Source organism: Protopterus annectens, chromosome 3.part1 (assembly GCF_019279795.1).
Source record: "Protopterus annectens isolate FY-2018-M chromosome 3.part1, PAN1.0, whole genome shotgun sequence".
NCBI classification, from domain to species: Eukaryota; Metazoa; Chordata; order Ceratodontiformes; family Protopteridae; genus Protopterus; species Protopterus annectens.
Genome location: NC_056732.1, coordinates 670,341,259 through 670,362,025, shown reverse-complemented (window position 1 = coordinate 670,362,025; position 20,767 = coordinate 670,341,259). Strand labels below are relative to the sequence as shown.

Genomic DNA, 20,767 nt, shown 5'->3' with positions numbered 1-20,767 from the left:
GTTTTGATGTAAAAGCTGTATGTGTGGGAGCTATTCCTAAAATGAGACAAAAGTACCACTAACAGGTTGCTATCATAAACAAAGTATAACAATAAACTCTTCAGAAAAAACATGTTTAGTATTATATCAGAAGTACACTGCCTTCTCTGCAGTGAGTATGGCAAACCTCTTAATATTTGCCATTTAAGAAGGTAAGTGCATGCGCTCCTTTTTATTCCTTTTAATGCTTGCCTTTGTTTTCTTTTCAGAAAAAACTTCCTAGGAACAAAGGAGACGTCTCTTCTAATGATGGCGATGTTCCTTTTAGCTGTGTTTTATCATGGGCAACAGGTAATGCGTGCATTTCATATAAATGTTTATCAGGAAATGCTCAGTTTAGATCTGATAGAAATGTCACATCAACATAATTTCTTTGAGTTCATCAAAGCAAATCCTTTGCAATAAATTATCCACTAAACATCATTTTTTTTGTTCCTCGGAACACGGTGTAGCACTATCTAGAATGCCATTATGATGCAAATTATTTTATAGAACCTAGTATATTAATATAACTTGCCTCAGTAATTGTATCTCCGTAAAGGGCGCCATTCTTCATTTATGAACTGCACTAAACACTGTCTTAATGTGTTAAAAGGGCAACACTGCTTCTGTGCTTTTGCACGATTTAAAGTTGTACCTTCAATTATACCTTAAGATACAGACAGGACATTTGAAATGTAACTGTGTTTGTTTGTGAGATACAGAAAAAAAACTGAGTATAAGTGTACAGAACCAAGACAATACTCCATGGTGGCTATCAGATCATAGCTACACTTCAAACTCTTACAACTGAAAAAGCAGTTAAAGAAGAGTTACTTCATCACAAAGCCTCTTTTAGAAAGCACTAACCTTCCTAAATGAACAGTGTCCACATTACTATATATTGCATCACTTTTCCCAACAAAAAACATGAAAATAATGTTACAAATAAAAATTCCTGTTATTTAGGAAAGTGAAATTCAAAGATAGTAACACTTAACTTGAACTAAACTATTTTTTAGGTTCATAGGTGTATACTGGGCTAATGACCACAAGGGCCTTTTTATGCCTACCCATGCATCCTAAATGTATTCAAACGTTTGATGTCCTAAAGGTTATTTTTAGGATGTGTTTAAACTAGGGCATGTCTGGCAGCTTCAAACCCTATACCCTGTGTCTATGAGCTACATAGCTTAACCATTATACCAACCTCCAACCCAGCTGTAAAGTGAAAGAAGTAATATGAGGGACATTTAAAGCTTTCTAACAGTCAGAATAGGTTTGTAGGAAGTAGTAGATAAGCCATAATACATAACAGTATTTGGTAGACAAACAATAATACAGCGTTTTTCAATCTAGAGATCAGATATCTGATTACCTCATGACATTTCCTATAAGTACCTCTTGGGTGGCTTACCTAATGTGCCATTTTTTGATTTCTAGACAGAAGATGAATTAGTTGCTATTGCCATCACAGAAGGCAAATGATGGCAGTTGGGTCTCAGTAGCACTTGCTGTATGTTTTTTCATATCCTTTTTTTAAATTCTCTCCATTTATCTCCTGACATTGGCAAGTACTTCGCTATGGTGATCACTTCAAGAACATTTCTCTTTCAGGTATGCTCAGTTCAAAGCATTAACAATATGTATGTGTTTTTTCCAGGTTTATATGTTACAGTATTTTCAGATTTTTGAAGGCTCTGCAGCACTGCCTGAAGTTTCAGTGGTGGCTCATAGAATGTTTTATGAAAGATGGTCTGAAGTGCCTTAAAATGGGTTGAAGCAGCACACTGAATATCTAGTTATATGTGTCTATAGCTATGTGCGTGTGTGTGTGTGTGTGTGTGTGTGTGTGTATGTGTGTGTGTGCGTATGTTCGTGTGTGTGTGTGTGTGTGTGTGTGTGTGTGTGTGTGTATAGGTTCCATTCATAATGTCAAATGGTCCATTACTGAATTCCCTAAGCAACAATAATAACCTCCAGATTCTCCATTACAAAAACTTCCAGTTGTAAATATGGATGCTCCTGCAGATGCCTGCCGCAGAGTCAGGTGTCTTTGCCGTAGAAAACTGCTCCCCACCACAAACAAATATTCAACTAAATAGCCCAGGCTCCTTTTGATTTATCAATAACATTTGCTCCCTTGAAACTTCCCCTTCCTTAAATAAGCTTATTACTGATTCCCTCACAAAGAAGCCCATACATGCTAACTTAAAAGAACCAGTTCTCATTATTCCATTTTGATAACTTACTTAAGCACTAATCTTTCTAATGCTGTTAAATCATCTAAGTAGTTAGTTCACATTTGGTCCCAAACTACTACAATCTAGTCAGACTACCTTCTGTCTGTCCAGCTTTTCAAACCTTCTGGGCAGTTCCCTGATGAAGCCCTCACTCTGTGTTACATAAGACCCCCCCCCCAAGGAAATGTACTTTGGAAATGGAATGGCTATAAGACGAGCGCACCTCTACATCTTCATGTTCCCGTATTTTTGCTGATGAAGCCACTGGAGAGAAGCATGGTCTGTGACTGGGGTGAATTCCCTGTAATACTGAAGGGAGCGTAAGACCCTGCTTGATGTCTAAGCTCTTTAAATGGAGTAATACTTATCTTCACCTTATTAAGTTTTGTACTACGGTAGCATTGTGCATGTAATTTGTTCCTTGTTCCCCACTTTTTATGCTAACCAGAGCCCAAGCCAACTCTTAGACAGGTAAGATAAAGGGCCAGGAGAAGTGAGGAGACACCAGGAGTGGCTCTACACAGAGGCATTATTTGAAATTCTGGAAAGCCTCCTTGGCTTCCATATCTACCTAGCTCACTCTGGCAACTTTCCCTTATTGAGGTTGGTAGGGAACATGCAGTGGAGGAAACTAGTACACAACTGGTCCTAGAAAGACCATTATTTTTTCTTGGTTTGAGGGATATGCCCGAGGCTTTATCAGAACTCTTCCAGTCATATAGCTGAGGTACCTCCCTTTACACATCCCTATTTTGCATTTAAGGGCATTAATGGACAGCCCTAGTTCCTTCAGCAAACTGATCATTACCTGAAGCTTGGAGAAATGGGAGTCATGATCTTCTGAATGGGTGATAAAAGTATAAGCTTGATGAGGTTTTTATTACTTTATCATTGGAAAGTAGCTGGAACTCCAGGGACAATGACAGCTAAGACTGTATACTGGAAAAAAAAACATCAGCACTAGAATATACTGCTTCTTATTTAGCATTTTCAGTTAAGGGAATCTACTGGTTTCCTTTTATGAGGTCTAACATGCCTTCTTTCTGGTTGTTTAACCTTGTAATTTGCCTCATTTATTTGCTTTATAGTCTTACAAGGTCCTTGCCATTTAGCTCTGAACTTATTTTCAGAAGTGGAGACCAGAACCAGAACTACACCCCTTGTTGGCTTGCTTTAGACCTTTCCATACCTTCTCAAACAATCACAGCCATCAGTCTCTGTCAAAGGTTTGCATAATATCCCTTGGCACTCGTAAATTGTGCCCTTTCTTCTTACCATGGTTCTTTTTCTATATCTGAAAGTCATTGGAGTGTACTACCATATAAAAATTGAAAACGGCCAAAACCATGAATGCTTGAGGCACCTCCAAGATTATGAACATGTTAAGGTAACAGTTGAAACCAATTTTTTTCATTTTTTCAGTCAAGTTTTTAACACTGATCGTTCTACTGATACATTTGTTTGAGGATAATGCCTTGATGTCCATAGTTGTTTAACTTTTGCATAAATGTTTCATAACTTTTTTTTTCAAATATTTTATTGATTTTACAAAAAGACAAGACATAATTTCTACTAGAATACAAATGAAACAAATGACCAACTATATACAATATGTACATATGGCCTATATGAAAAAATGAGAATATCTTTGGTTAGAGAGAGAGATAGTTACACATAAAAATATCAGAGTATTTTCTCCAAGTACTAAGAAGATGTGGAGCTCTTTAAAGTCTTGATGACAGAAAAAACCTTCTTCCAAGGATTGTTAATGCATTTATTAGGGAAGATTCTTGTTTCTTTTAATGTTTCCAAACTTTTGACATAAAGGGTGCCCTCTGGCTTGTCAAAATCTCCTTGGGTACCCTCTACCCTGAAAAACAATAAGATTAGCTCCCTATCAATCACTTTGGAATGGACTTTTCTATGAGATATAGCTTTAGAGAACTTGGTCGCTAGCCCAGTACAGCCTGTATGTACTGATGTTCACTACTGCACCTAATGAAGGGTTCCAAGATGTCTTTCCCAAAAACAATGATGAGATTTTGAAAGCCTGGTTTGGGGGCCCTCCATTGACAGAGCACCCAGTACAGTCATTTTCAACTTCATTTATAACAGACAGCCAGATAAATCTAGCCTGTATTCTTGCCTTCATTTTCTCCATCCTTGTCTTGCTCCCAAAAACATGTCTGTGAGCCACTTTCATAACAGTTTATCAAAACAGCTTAGGTACCAGCAGTTGTCAAACTGTCTCTCCTCTCTCATTAACTACCCAGCTCAATATAATGTTAAGTTGTCTTACTTCAATAGTACTTCCTCCCACTACCATGAAAACATTTCTCCCTCATAGCTTATGGCCTCATCTTTGAAATGGAATAGTTTAAAAAATAATTGGTCTACTTAAAGTTAAACAGACTGGAATCCTTCATTTTTCACTTAGGTCCTTAAAGGCAGGAGGTCTTGCTATTTCTCCATACATGACATGTACAGGGATACATAAATCCTACTCTTCTATGAGAAAATGCAGTTCACTAGCATACACTGATGACTCCCCCTCCCTTTCTGAAACCCCCTGCCCCTTCTGTGGTTCTTCTCTGTTCACTGCCTTTATTTTCAGCTACTTCCTAGGGACTTATTTTGCTAGTCTTCTGCACTACAACCGTTTACCACATTGCAGTAATCCTTTCTGAATCCACCCCTTTGACTGCTAAAGGTGTTTTATGGTTACAGCTGCACATATTAATAATCATTTCCATAACTTTTGCAGGTTTCTTGTACACTGGGCATGCTGTACCTTAACGATGATATCCACATGTGAAACACAGACAATTTGTACTTTGGTTGACATATTATCCTTTAATTTTTCACCTACATTATCACAGCTTTCTATTCTACTACAATTCATCACTTTTTTCTTGTTTTGTCTTCTTCACATTTTATACAGACAGCTTCAAATGAAAAAGCCCAGTTGTTGAGTGCAGGAAAAATCACACAGCAAACAGAGCCAAAAAACAAATGTGTATTCCTGACACTGCTAACTACACGAGAGAACAAAAGGACAATGTAAAAATCCAATCATTTTATTAAAGGTAAGTGCTTTTGCAACTTGTCCTGGTTGCTTCCTCAGACCAATGTGAAAACATAAAAACTCACTTCAATATATCAGATAAGGAAACAAAAATATATAAAAACTCAAAAGGCAACACACTTCAAAATAAATTCTAAAAACATTCCAATAGATTTAAAATCAATGAATAGGTTATAACAATGTGTTGTAAATATATAAAAAACTATCCTATAAGTACATTTCATTCAACTTTCTTCCTAAGCATTCTACCCTTCAGTACAGGTTTAAGGGATACGTAATCATTTAGCCCTGGTCGTTTATGGGCAGCTAGCATCAGGATCCATCTCAATTCTTTTTGTTCCGTCCTATTACCTAGGTCCCCTACCTTCACATTCTTAGTAACTATATCAGTAATGGAAAAACAGAAAATGATTTTCCCCATATTGTAACATGTGCTTAGCTGATGCACTATGTTCCTGTTTCCTCTTGAAACAGTAAAAATGATCACTAATCCGTTCCCTTAAGCATCTGTTGGTCTTGCCAACATAAAACACACTACAGCATACACAGTGAGACAGGTATGTCACATTCTTACTCTCACAGTCACCTGAGACCTTAAACTTAAACATTCTTCGAGTCAATGGATGGACGAACAGTGTTCATCTCTAAGTAATGACAAAATGAACAAGCATTACACCTTCTCGTTCCATAGTTCATGATTGACCTATAACCTAATTCATCTGTATAACAGAGCATCTGTTTAAGTGATGTCCGATTTTTATATATGAAATTCGGTTTATCACCCACCAATCCCCGTATCCGGTCATCAGTACCCAAAATATGCTAATTTCGATATTACATTTTTAATCAAATTTGAATCTGCTGAATGTGTCATGCTAAAAGTTACTGGTGGGTTCTCATTCTTCAGCCTCATGGGATCATCTCCCCCTTGGTAGGACTGGAGAAATATGGTTTCCGTATGGTATTCCTTTTAATTCCAGCTTGGTACAGGCCTCATTTATCTCTTCTTCGTGATATCCTCTAAACATAAATTCATCTCTCAAGGTCACTAGACTGGCTTCAAAGTCTTGATCCCTTGCATGCAGTCTAGACATTCATATAGCTTGATTGTTAATAATATTTTTAAAAATATGGGGTGGGTGCATACTTGTATGGTAGGCATAGCTATTGCGATAGCAGTCCTTCCTATATAACTTGGTGTATGCTCTACCAGTGATCTCATCCATCTGTATCTTACTATCTAGGAACTCAATGCTAACTTGTGAACTATTCATGGTGAAACCCAAAAAATCAGTGCTATTATTCAAATATTCCATAAATTTACATAATCTTTTCTCAGTTCCTCCCCAAAAAAGGAACAAGTCATCCACAAGACATCAAAAACACAACATATCACCCCAAAAAGTATTGTCATTCATCATAAATGTTTGTTCCCACTGTGCCATTACCAAATTAACATAGCTATTGGCTGTGGGAGTCCCCATAGCTACTCCTGACGTTTTTATGAAATACCTTTCATCAAATGTAAAAACATTGAATTCCAATATAAGTTCCAGTAGAAAACTGATTAAATCTACCGTATTTACACTTAATGAGCCTTCCTTAAAAAGAAATTCCCTTAAATAACATATCCCTTCCTCATTCGGAATGCTTGTAAAAAAGGAAATAACATCTAAAGTGACCAAAAATTCTTTCCTCGTAGGTCTGTAGTTACATAGAAAAGCATAAAAATCTCTTAGAAAATGTTCTGAATCTCTTAGTATGAGACTATAATCTGTAATCAACCATCTCAGTTGTTTTTCCAGATAGATGGATGCTGGCTCAGTAATCCATCCTGCCCCTGAGACTATCGGTCTAAAAGGGGGTTTCAGTCTATTTTTATGGATTTTTGGAAGCCCAACAAAACTGGGAACAACCGGAGTCTCAACAACAAAATATTTATACAGATCTTCTGATATGCTATTCTCTAAGAAACAGTTCTTAATCTGACGGTTATAACTTTCAATTAGCATGTGTACTTCTGTTACATCAATCACTTTATAAGTGCTCACATCATTCAATAAATTATCCATTGACTCAAAATAAAATGACCTATCCATCACTACTATAGAATGTCCCTTGTCTACAGACTTTATGATGATCTCTCTATCATTCTGAAGCCTATTCAAAGCCTGTTTTCATCTAATGTCATATTATAAAACTTCCTGTCCCTCTGGTTCGAACGAAACATTTCATATAAGTCATTCTCACATGCCTTAACAAAAATCTCTATATTAGGTGTCAAAACAGGTGTAAAAACACTTGTTTTTTTGAATAAATTAATTTCAGTATTATTCATGTTACTTACACCATACATTGTTTTCAGAGCTGCATTTCAAGCAAAGAGTCTTAATTCAGTTAGTGTAATTGGTAAATCCGCTTGAGTTACAGGTACAAAGCCCAGGCCTCTATTCAAGACATCAACCTCATATTTATCCAATGTTCATTTCGAAATATTGTAAACTAGGTGGTTTGCCACATTTTCTTCAGCATTTGGACGTGTCCCTTTCCTAATGACGGTTTCCTTTTGAACGTCCTTCCTTCTGGTTCTATTTCTAGACTCCTCTTTGAGTGTAAGTTGAATGGGAGGGGTAAACCGGAAAAGAATGGTTCCGATCGGCAGAGGATTCAGGTTCCACTGTGGTTGTCTCCTTATTGGTTGTAATAACCTTTGGTCTTACTGCCTGCCCCGATCCCAAACCAGCCATCACATTGCCATTATTAAGTTCTATTCCTTGTTGCTGGGGCTTAGTAGTGGTGGTTTCATTAGGTGTCACCATTATAGTCCCTTTGGAACTGGAGGATGGTATTAGGGACTGATGATCCCTTTTATTCACAACACTAATATTCTTCTCAGTATGGGGAGCATCTGCTCTTGATTCTTTTGGCCATGCAAAGACATTACCTTTTTGAAAATCTGATAGGTCTCTTTTCAGTTTTTTTTCTGTTTAGTCTGGAGGAGCTTCTGCTTATAAGAGCCGATCTGCTCTATCAGCTCAGAGATACGAATGTCCACAAGACTATCCTGTGAGGTGAGGTGAGGTGAGCTTAGGAAGAAAGTTGAATGAAATGAACTTATAGTATTTCATTTTTACATTTTAGATGGCCACATAGATAGGTTTTTATATATGTATAACACATTGTTTTTAAATGTATTGGAATGTTTTTAGAATTTATTTTGAAGTGTGTTGCCTTTTGAGTTTTTATATATTTTTGTTTCCTTATCCAATTGGTTGCATCCCACGTGATATGCATTTTAAATTTGAAGTGAGTGTTTATGTTTTCACTTTGGTCTGAGGAAGCAACCAGGACAGGTTGTGAAAGCCCTTACCTTCAATAAAATTATTGGATTTTTACATTGCCTTTTTGCTCTCTCGTGTGGTTAGCAGTGTCAGGAATACACATTTTTTTTTTTTGGATTTTATACAGACAGCTCACTTTCTTTTTCATATTCATTCTGGTGGGGTTTTTTTTTTCAAATGTTTATTAAATACCTCCTCTTCAAGTTCAAGTTTGTTTAGATGTCTGTTATCAAGCACCATACAAATAAATATATAAAAATATAAAGCACTCAATCAAACAGCAGTTATACAATCATCTGTTTAACTGCATCAGTTCAGTTGCTCTGCATACATCTATTGCATTTCAAGTATCAAATCTTTTACCATCAATAATTTGCTTTAAGCATGATTACTCTGCTACACACAGTTCTGTCACTTGTGAATGAATCATGCAGATTTCCAGACTCAGACATTACCTTTATGTTTAATATCAGTCATATTATCATCAGTAATAGTTTCACACAGCTCCTAATCTCTCCAGTGGGGCAGATTTTTTAGTTTTACAACTTCATTTAACAATTTGCTTTGTCAGATGTCTTACTGTTTTCATACGCTGAAAATTCAAACATATTATACACTTTAATCACTTCCTTTTCTGCTGTATGTAAAAACTAGCCATTTCCACTTCTTCAGTTTTCTTAAATTGCTCAGAAACAGTACTAAAATTTCAAATCTTTAATGCTTAAATTCACATATTTTTGAAAGATTTCCGTGAAGTTCCCATTTGCCAGACAGGATCAGAGATGTTGGTGTTGCTATAGTATGCTCTTATTAAAATTTTGCAAGTATTTGATATATAATAAAGAACATGACTTTGAATTCTAGAGATGTCTTTAATATTGTTTCTTTACTTCTGACACAGTATGGTGCATACTATGTGGCAGATACATTTAATGCAATTTCTGAATTCACGTGATGTCTCCTATGTGCTAATATACTTCAAACTTTACAAATAATAAAATTACTGAGGCAGAGGTTATCTGAAGAGACATACTTCATAGGCAAGAAAACAAAGTACAGTTGTGTAAGCTGAACGTATCATAACAGCAGATGTTTGAATGATTACTGCTACAGTAGCCTTAGCTGTATGGGTTATATCCTGCAAAGAATATAACAGCCATCTAGCTTCAGGGCATCTTCCATGCACCCAGACTGTCAAGTAGCTTAAGCCAAGCTGATTAAAATACAAGATTGGGAGCAAAGCCCTTCAGAGCTTTCCTGCCAGCAGAGAGAAGGAGGCTGGGCCCTGAAAGGCCAAGGCTGGAATAAATAAATAAATAAATAAATGTCCACATCCTGGCATAAAAAACTCACCCAAAAATAAGGAGGATGGAGGGAGGGGGTGACTACTACAGCAGTGATTATTCGAACATACTTATGTCTGTGAGATAAAGACCTTAAACATTGCAGCAGCCGTAGTGCAAGATATTTATTCAATCAATGAAGCACTTATTGGAGGTCAGGATCAAACTTTGCACCTTGTGCATGGGAGAAGAACACCTTTACCATTATACCAACTGGGCTTTCAAAAGTAGAGGGAAGGTTGCAGACCCTGTAGTAGAACCCAGGACTTTCTATACTCTAGCCATACACATACACATGCTGCCACAGGAATAGTTATGGCAAGTTCAACATACTCAACTGTGCTATGTTCTACCATGATCAAGAAGTTGGTTTCCCAGGGTGAGGCTCTTCCATTGCACACTTCAGTATACTGATCATTGCTGCTGTAGCCTTAGCTATATACATAGATTACCACAGCTGTCTTTATTTGGGAGACGGAAGGTGGAAGACAAGGATCCACAAGCCCCTGGATAATGGTTCTAGCAAGACTTTGTAAAAGTATGTACAAAGGACCAAGTAGCAACTTCTAGAATACTTTTAAAGTCCAACCCTTTCCAAAAAGCAATAGAAGAAGCCAAGGTCCTAGTAGAGTGGGCCTTAACCCTACCTGGAAAAGATTTGTCGTGGTGAGTATAACAAAAGGTTATAATAGCTTTTGACAACCATTTAGAAATAGTCTATTTTGATACCAGTTGTCCTTCTTCTTAACTTCACAAGAAATTAACAATTGATCTAATGATCTGAAACATTTAGTTCTGTCAAAATAGTAACTGAGGTGTCTGTGGACAGAAAAGTTATAGAGTATCCTGTCTCCCTCGGTTTTAGGCTCAGGAAATACGAATAGTTTGTGTTAAAGTAAAATCAGATGCTACTGCAGACATAAAAAAGAAGGATTAGTTCTCAAAGAAAGCCTGTCCTTGTGAAAAATGAAGTAGGATTGTCTTATACCACTCAACCTCTTAAGAAATCTGTATAAAGCCTAAAATAATGGGGAGGGCAAAACCTCAAAAATAGGGACTGGTTTTAAATATTGCTCATATAAACTTAAAGTTGCTAGGATAACAGAATTTGTTACTGAAATGTATGTCATTATGATTTGCTAGAAAACCACAAATTTTATGCAGAACAGACCATAAATCTGATGTAAAAATCTGGACATTTTGTGAAAATCAGGACAGTTGAGAGGTATGGGTTGACTTACCATAAGAGATTGCAACTCTGATACCCTTCTTGCAGAGGTTAGAGCAATCAGTAAAACTGTTTTCCATATTAAAAACCTCGAATCAGCCAGATTAGCTGGTTCAGATGGAGCAAGTGTTCAATTCTCTAACACAAAATTTAGATCCCAAGGATGGGCCACTGGTTTACTTGGAGGCCTCTTATGGAACTCCCATTTCAAGAATATTTTGACATGTTACTGTTTTGAAATAGGAGGATCCATTGGCAGACATGCTGAAATGTCAGATAAATGAACCCTGACAGAATGGGAAAGGCTATGGGATAGTAACTCACACAAATATTGTAAAGCCAGAGAACAACTAGCCCTGAATGGGTGCTGGTTATCTTGTTGGTACCAACCAGATAACCTTCTCCATTTGCTAATATACAACTTTCTGGTATCAGGCTTTCTTGCCTCCATTAGTACCTGCTGCACATCCTCAGAAAGCAGGTGCTTAAGGGTTGGGAGGGCGGCCTAATGGTTAAGGTGTTTGCCTTACAAACACAAGGTGCAGGGTTTGAGGCTCACAAGGTATAATTGGCTAGGCTTAAAATGGCTCGCAAGGGCAGTTAGCTTAGTACTAATCTATGAATCTATGAATCTATGAATTAAAAGGAATTAAGACACTTTCATCCAGGCAGTCAGTTGAAGATGATTGGTGTCAGGGTGTATCAAACACCCCTGTTCTTATGTGAGTAGGTCCATTCTATAGGGAACCCTGTGATAATTGCCACTGGCCATTTCCAAAAGAAGGACCAGAAGGGAGTCACCACATTGATTTTGGGGAATTCCTTCTGAATCTCCAAAAGTACCCTGGATTTTAATGGAAAGGGTAGAAAGGCATACATGAACATTCCTGTCCACAGTAAAGAAAAAACATCTGTCTTCCAGGACTTTTTGCATGGAGTCCTAGAACAGAATTTTTGCCTTTTAATTTTCAGAAAGGAGGCAAAGAAGTCTACTTGAGGAACTCCCCACAGATGGATCAAATCTTGGAAGCCCTCCTGCATCTATCTTCCATTCATGAGGGTCTGACCTGGTCCTGCTCAGTTTATCTTCCACACAATTTTGCTCTGACTGAAGGTAGGATGCCTGTAGAGTGAAAATGTGCTGGAAGCTATATCCCAAGCTAGTATGACTCATTTGCAAAGGGGTATGACCTGGTTTCCCATTGTTTATTGATTGTAGTATTGTGTGTAACCACTTGATGAGGTCCCTGGGAGCAAAGATGGTTCAGAGAATTGAGTGCCTTATTAAGGGCAAGTATCTCCATGATATATATGTGCTTGTATCTGCCCTTGGTATCCCACACCCCCTGCACTTTTATCTCACCTGAAACTGTACCCCAAGCAAAGTCTGAAGCATCTGTGGTGACTGCTTTGGACCAGGGAGGAAGAAGGGAAGACCTTGATTTATGGATTTCTATTTCCACTATCAAAATATTTCTCTTCCTGACAAACCCTAGTACTGGGATCTGAAAAGATGAATGATGTTAATGGTAGGACCAAACACATTTCGGATATCATTGTTGTTTTTCTCATGTGGAGTCTTGGCAAATTTATCATGAGTCATAGATGCCATGAGACCCAAAATCCAGAGGTTTTCCCCCACAGTGACTGATGACTTAGTGGAAAAAGTTAGACCTGAATAAAGATCTATTTTTCCTGTGGAAGAAAAGCTGTTTGAATTGAGGGGCCTAGTTGACATCCCAGGAACAGAATCCTGTATGAAGGAATCAAGAGATGCTTTTCAATCTTCTCTTCAAATTCCAGCTTGTGCAAGAGATCCCTCACCCAAGGGAGAGATTCCTGAAATTTTGAAAAAGACATTGCAAAGATAAGCAAGTCATCTAAATATGTAAAAATGTGGACATCCTGTAGCCTGCAGTGAGCTATAACTGGAGCTAGACACTTTGTGAACAGTCTTGGTGCAGTGGATAGTCCAAAGGCTAAGGCAGAGAACTGATAATGTGATCCAGACTCACAAAACCTTAAGAAACACCTGAAGTCTGGAAGAATAGGAATGTGATGATGAGCATCTTTTACGTCTAATGTTACCAGTAAGCTTGAAAGCGAAAAAAGAGGCAACTGGTTGTGAACTGACATTATTCTGAATTTGGGCACCATCACAAACACGTTTAGGAAGGAACGATCTATAACTGGTCTCCAAGTGTATTTTTTTCCTTTGGGACTAGGAACATCTTTGAATAAAACCCCTTCCCCCTTGGGACAGCGTGTGATAAAGAACAGGTGGAAACACAAAAGGTGGGAACATCTGGATGAGGAATGACCCCCTGGATAGGAGGAATTTCCACCCACTGTCATCTGTAACTCTGATGAATGATTTTCAAAACCCATTCAGCAGAAACAAACCAAAGAGAAAAATGGAGATTCAGACTCTCTAAGAGAAAGATGGTCAGGGTGGGATGGGGTAACAAGATCTCTTGAATAGTCATTCAGACTTTTTGGAGTGAACTTTGTTTTGAGAGGTTTGAGACTTATTTTTGGAACATCCTTGCATCTTCTTTTTAAATGTCTGTTTACCTGAATTCTGTTGAGATTGTTTATTCTGTTTATTGTTGATTTTGGAGGAGGAGAAAGAAAATCCCTTGAGCAATTTGGAAAGGAGGGCTGAAAAATCTTAGAAATTCCCTGGATCAGCTTGCCCCTTTCATCACACTTTTTGATCACCTCTGCAGTAGAGGGGCCAAATACTAAATCTCTATTCAAGGGAGAATTTAAAATCTCATTTTTAACATCATCTGAAAGGTTCTGAGAATGCAGCCGAGCAAACCTCCTTAAAGACATGGCAGTGACCATAGCCCTGGAAGAAGTATCAACACAGTCATACACACATGGCAAATAATGTGCAACAGAAGAAACTAAATTATTTAAAGCAGATGTTTTCTTCACAAAAAGAAACTGTAGATAAAACATTCCTCATACTTTCACAATATGCTAGAATTAATTTAACATATGAGCCTGGCAATTTAAAATTCCGGAATACAGAGTTGCAGAGTATATACTTTTCCCCCATACCTATCAATAATTTTCCCATCCCTATTAGAAAGAGTAGGATTAAAATTAACTAAGTGCTTAGAAACAGAGGAGTCAACTAAGGCTATAGCTGCTAGGTCAGGTTTGGGAATAGTGTGTAAAACTTGTAAAAGACTGAGAAATTTTATGCATCCTAGCTACCTTTTTAGGGACAGCTGGTTGATTGTCAAGAAAATTGCAGAAATAGAAGGAATGGGTATAGATTCTGGAAAATCCTTTCATAATAATTCATATTATTTTTGAGGGACTGAGAAACCTCAGTATTATCCCACTGAAAACACTGGGAAATTCTAGCAATAGTCTCAGAGAAAGAGAAGCCCCCTCAAGGAAAATCAGAAAGCGAGGTCTCTTCTGAGGACAAAACCCTGAATCCATCCCTGCATCTTCCTGTTCAGTTTCAGAATCTTGATTCACTTCAAGAAAGGAGGCATCCCTCTTTTACTTGAAACTACTCTACAAGAAAGATCAATAGCCTGAATTAAATCCTGAGCCAGTCCCAGTAAACTACTCCTATCAAAAGAAATTTGAGGAGGAGTAGATATGTGCTTGTTTTTCTTTTTTACAGAAAAAATGGGGCCAGCTGTGTTACTAATGACAGCCACTGCTTCCCCAGAGATGGGCACAGCATTCTGAAACAACAGGGAAACCCTTCTTGTTCCCTCTTCCAGAACCAACAAGAGTGGTTCCCCCCTGCCCATTGAGGGGACCCCAGCAGCCACAGAGGATGTGGCTAACCTCCGATCCATAGTGGCTGTAGGTGATGCACTAGAGCGATCTGGGGAAAAAGATGAGTGATCTGAGGTACAACAAATGGCCACAGCAGAGTCACTCACCTGCAGCTGAGGACAATTTCTCACCTGCTGTTGTGGCAAGACAAAAATGATGCTTCTGTCCGGGGAAAATAAGCAACAATGTCAGTAAAACTACCAGTACACAGAAACTACTTTTTTGACAAAAGAAACACAATGGCAGCCCCACAGCCTTAAAATAACCAACATTTCTCCACAAAAATAGTTTATCAGTTAGATAACACTACTTTTAAACTGACAGAAATTAGTGCTCCAAATGCTACAGTCTCAAGACGATCCGTTAAAACACAATACTCCTAGCTTTAAAATAACTTCCCAGAAGAGGAAACTAATAAAATATCAGTAAAAAAGAAAATGGAAGTTTTTTCCCAAAAGGGAACTTACCTGCCCTGCTAAGGAAAGCACAAGCCAACTGTTGACCCTCAGAAGCCTCATATGAAGGTACTGTTTAGCAGCATTAAAGCTCTGAAGTGTTTTGTGCCCAAACTTGTCTTTTAGTCAGCTCAGCTCAAGTTGCTTGACAGTTTGTGTGTGTGGAAGGTGCTCTCAAGCTTTGGTAGCTGACCGTTTATTATATCCTTGGCAAGATGTAACCCACATAGCTAAGGCTACTGCAGCAGTGACCAATATGAAGAACATCAAGTTTTTTATGGCCCACTTTCAGCAACAGTGACGTCTTTAAAAGTACAGTTTCTTAATTAATGTTAAGTATACAATATAAAATTAAGCATCGTTATTTAGTATTTCTTCAACTGCATTGCAGGGAGGTAATTAATATGATGCAATTTATCAGTGCATATGTTTGTATATAAGACAAGACTGAGAAAAATTGGTAATGCAGCTGCTAAGGATTATAGGATCATAGGAGGTTACTAGGCTATTGGCCCTGAGGCCGTTATAAGCCTAGCCAAGTAAAAATAATGCAAAGCTGTGCAATGCAGTGTGACACTGACTAAGTATAAACTAGGAGCAACATTGTGCAGCTAGTACAGAATAAGTAGGCAATCTAATGATGAAAGCAGAATGAGTAATACAAAGATCCACTCCAAGTGACAACGTCAGCCAGTAGCATGCATACAGTGTATTTGACATAATATGCATTCAAATGTACAACATTCTGCGATGAGCACAGCTGACAGCCCAAACAAGGGTTACACAGCAAAGTCTTTAATGTTGTTTATACTGCAAATAGGAAGGATATAGTTGTACAGGACAAGCAGAAAGAGGGATGAGGAAGCAGAAGAACATGCACTAGGACAAGGAGAGAGGAAGAGTTGTGTCACAAAGGGAGGAAGTCATTTTTTTTGTTTGTTTTTTGAGACACCTACTTTTTTCCTAATAAGGATATTGGTGAAGGTAGCATGGGAAAGATGTGGGTTGGAAGGAGGACTTAGGGATGGCAGCAGGAATAGAAAGTCAGTATAGCAGGCAAAGGCTGATGGGGGAAATGCTGATACAAATGGGGATTACAAAGCAAATGTGCAGACAGTCAGACAGAGAGACAGACAGATGGAGGATAACTGATAATGGGGAGGAATGGACAACAAACTAGAAATGGAAGTAACAAACCAAGAAAAGGGAACACCTTGATGGAGGTAGGGCAGAGTGAGTACTGATTTCCAAGCTGCACAGTACAGCACACAGCAGAAGTCAGTAACCTCAATGACTGCTATCATGGATGGACCTAGATGCTGCTTGTCCAGTGCACATTGACGGTCCATCAACCAATCCTGGGCACTATAGACTCATAAGCCTAACCAGCCGAATCTGGAAGGCCACAGAGAGAATCATCATGAACCTTATCAAAAAAGCCATAGATGACCTTCAAAGTCTTGAACTGACCCAATTTGCCTTTGTTAAGGGTATATCATGCCTATTAAATCTGGTGGACTTCTTTGAGAATATCACCAAAACTCTGGATGAAGGCAAAACAGTACATGCAGCCTATCTTGACTTAGCCAAAGCTTTTGACACAATCCACCACTCAGGCATTATTGAGAAGCTCACCCAGCTGGGAATGAACCCATATGTTGCTAGATGGGTAGCCAACTGGCTCACCAACATAACTCATGCAGTCATAGTTGGGGATTCCACTTCTACCAGAAGACCACTACCAGTGATGTACCACATAGATCTGTGCTGAGCCCCCTACTGTTTGGAACTTATTTCTCAGAAGTCCAGGCAAAATTAAATTGCCTGTGGCTTACCAAGTTCACTAATGACTGCAAACTGGGTGCAATCATTGAGTCCCGCAATGAGGTTGGCATACTACAAAAAAGGGCTTACACAGACAAATAATTTATGCCAAAGCCATGGACTTAAACTAAACACAAAAAAACACATTATCATCCCTTTCAGGAAAGGCAAAGCCCCTGCAAATTACAATATTAACAGTGCCCCCCTTAGCTCAAACCCTGTGGTGAAAGATTTGGAACACAGGCTGATAGCAACCTTAACTTAGATCACCATGTGTACACAGTGATAAGGAAGGCCTTCTGTGTTGCACATCTCATAGGGAAGGGCATTGCATCCAGATCTAAGGATGATATAACTCCCCTGTACTCATCCCTCATCAGACCACTAATAGAGTACAATGCTCCATTCTGTTTGTACTTCACCAGACACTTTCAGCAGCTGTAGAGACCTCAGAGGTGTCTCACCAAGAAAATTCAGGGCCTTAAACACATGACCTACATGGAGGGACTGAAGGCCCTGGTACTGTACTCTGTATCTTATAGGCTCCTGAGAGGTGACTTGTGTCTAGCCTATAGAGCAGACCTGGATCCTGCCCTAATGGAAATGCTGCACATCCACAAGTCAAATGGGATGAGATTCACTCGCTCTAGGGATGTTAACCTAGCCTGTGACATTAACAATCCATGCTAGAGAGACAGATATATCTCCCAGTCCTTTGGAACAAACTCCCAAGTCACATAAAACAGAGCTCCTCAATAACCCTATTTAAGTGTAACTTAGACAACTGAATGGGAGACTGTAAATTTACCCCAGGGGTGTCACCTATGTTCCTCTTGGATAAGAGCAGTCAGTGCTCATCTTTAACTTGCGTAACAAATGTAGACTATACAACTTGGTCAATAAGGGAACAAGGGTATAACATGGCTAGGCTTATAAAGGCCCTAGGGCCAATAGCCTAGTAACTTCCTATGAGCCCATGAACCTATTAAGGTCATGCAGCTGTGTGATTCTGCAAGTCACATAACTACATACTCAAGGCTGCCTATATGAGTGTCTCGCACTGGTCCACCTAAGCTTTTACCTGGCCTTCCATCTCCCAGTGGGTGACCCAACAGAGTTCCTTAGTGATGATCCCCATTGGGTACCCTACAGCCTGTACCAAAGAAATAGCACACATAGGGCACCAGCAAGCTCTCCTGCTACCTCCTGAACAGAATGACTTTCATCACCCTGTGGGCAGGCAGACCTGGAGACCTGTGGGTATCCAGCAGGAGATGACAAGGCAGGTGCATAGTCAAGTGGTGCTGCCATGCCCACAACTAGTTCTGCAGACTGAAGTGCATAAAATATGAACATAAATGCACAGAAACAAAGCAAAGACAAATAATAAAATAAAGAAGATGGCAGTGATAAAGGGGAAAAAGGCTAAAAGCAATTGCTTTTAAGATTGCACTGTAATGGTGGGCAGTACAGGCCCTGGAGAAGTAAATGTATTTAGCTATGCAATGGCAAAGCACAGGTGATATATAGGATATATAGACTTGTCACATGTACTACAAAACTATAGACACTGCAGCGCATGGTTTGAGGGTAGGTAACCAGTCACCTATTTATAAAGCAGAGACATGATGCATGAGTGGTACACAGTTTGTGTACAAGGGGAAAGAAGCCAATGATAAATAACCACTCTGGAAAAAATGAAGCTCACAGCCCTAAGGTGTTGGGAGGTAACATGTCATTTATACTCCACACAAAATACCAACAAGAATGCACATGGGATACCTAAACTCTGTAGTAATAAAAACACTTAACCTGTGAAAGCCAATGTATAGAAGTATCTAACAGCTCAATTTTTGCTTTCCCATGGTATGCCATGTGTAATAGACCCAGGCATGAGCAGTGTTACAGTATGCGATGGCAGGTTGACAAGGTCATTTTGCATTAATGGCATGGTGGGCAGGTCGGTACATGGCATTGAGTGAAGCCAGCCACACGTACCAAAGAACTCACGTACATTCAAGATGGTGGTGTCACACCTCAGTCTGGCCTGTATTTCCCAGTTACTGTTGTAAATACCTGGCAGCAGTTACAAGGTACATGACACATAAACTAAAGCAAAGTACATGTCAGCAAAGGGAAAACTAATTAGCAGCATTACAAACATGGATAGTAAAAATGGTGGCTAAGACATATGCATATATGACACCATTACCGTATACATGCTTCGACACCTGAGCATATGTCCATGCCTCCTCAGGCATATCAGCTAATTCTCCATTATCTCATCAGCTGATGAAAACAATCAAAAGTTGAGAGTGGGGAAGAAAGAAAAACATGTCCAGTGAATATCTACAACTGCATATTACTTTTAAAGAAAGGCTATTTTCATTAGAACAATTAACTGGTAAACATACTTACTGTAGACGTCTAGCTACAACTTCCTAACCTCTGCTTCCCTTAGGCAGAGAAGGCCAGGTCACTGCAATAATACTTGCTTTGCCCATCACAAATCTTACTGCCCTGGCAGGACAATGCCATGCATCTACCTCATACCGAAGTACCTCATAAGAGTTTCCCATTAGGTGGTCCTGGTGGTGTAGATGCAGGAAGTTGAGAAAATGTTTTGTCTTACTAGACCATGTGAAACCCCATCTATGTTAGCCCTTCGAGAAGCCATAGCCACTTGTTAGATCAATACCAACAGGAAAATGGCAGCAGATTTGCTTTGATGTGTGTTGGGAAACTGCATGACACACATCAGCAAGTAGTATATTATTGTAATGTAGCTCGATGCACAGCAGAGTTGCCTGACCATGGTGGACATGCATGAAGTTGGTGTTGGCACAGAGATGCATTTACCCTACAAGATATTACACCTCTGCATATCTATGTAGTGTATAATAACTTGCCAGTGCACAAAATATCATGGCAATGAGGGGTCAAGGCACCCCTATAGGCTACAAACTGTATTACAAAAAGTCTACTAAGTCACATATTTGCCGAAGCATTCACCTAATAGCACACTGTAGGTCTCTCAATGCATTGCACCAATTGTGAGATTCAAAAACATGTGAAATTACTTCATTAGCATTATTACTATAGTCTAAACCTCATGATAGCATGATATAAACCAGCACTGCCATTAGGGTGCTTAATGGGCTATCAGAGTTTTGAAAGCATAGTGTGTAGATTCCAGAAGAAGTGCTTTGCAGTGATCCACTGAGTCCAAAAGCCTTCTGCACTTGTTGTGGTAAGAGTAAACAGGCCAGTGGTGGTGGTGGGGGTGACTGGAGCACCAGGTGGGTTGAAATAGGGACTGAGATCAGTCAGGGCACTGGTCCAGGAATCAGCAGCCCAGCAGATGTTTGTCTGAGGGGCAATGAAATTTGGAGTAACGAAGTTGATATATGGACTGCA

General features: G+C 39.0%; 1 protein-coding gene across 2 annotated transcripts in view; it reads left to right on the top strand.

Moving 5' to 3' along the window:
- The window catches only part of ADCY8 (adenylate cyclase 8), a 2,045,143-nt gene that overhangs the window by 1,664,707 nt on the left and 359,669 nt on the right, over positions 1 to 20,767 (top strand). For both annotated transcript variants that reach the window (XM_044067040.1, XM_044067038.1), the window contains one exon: positions 249 to 330. In XM_044067040.1, the coding sequence (XP_043922975.1) occupies positions 249 to 330 (82 nt within the window). The remainder of the gene's footprint in view (positions 1 to 248; positions 331 to 20,767) is intronic.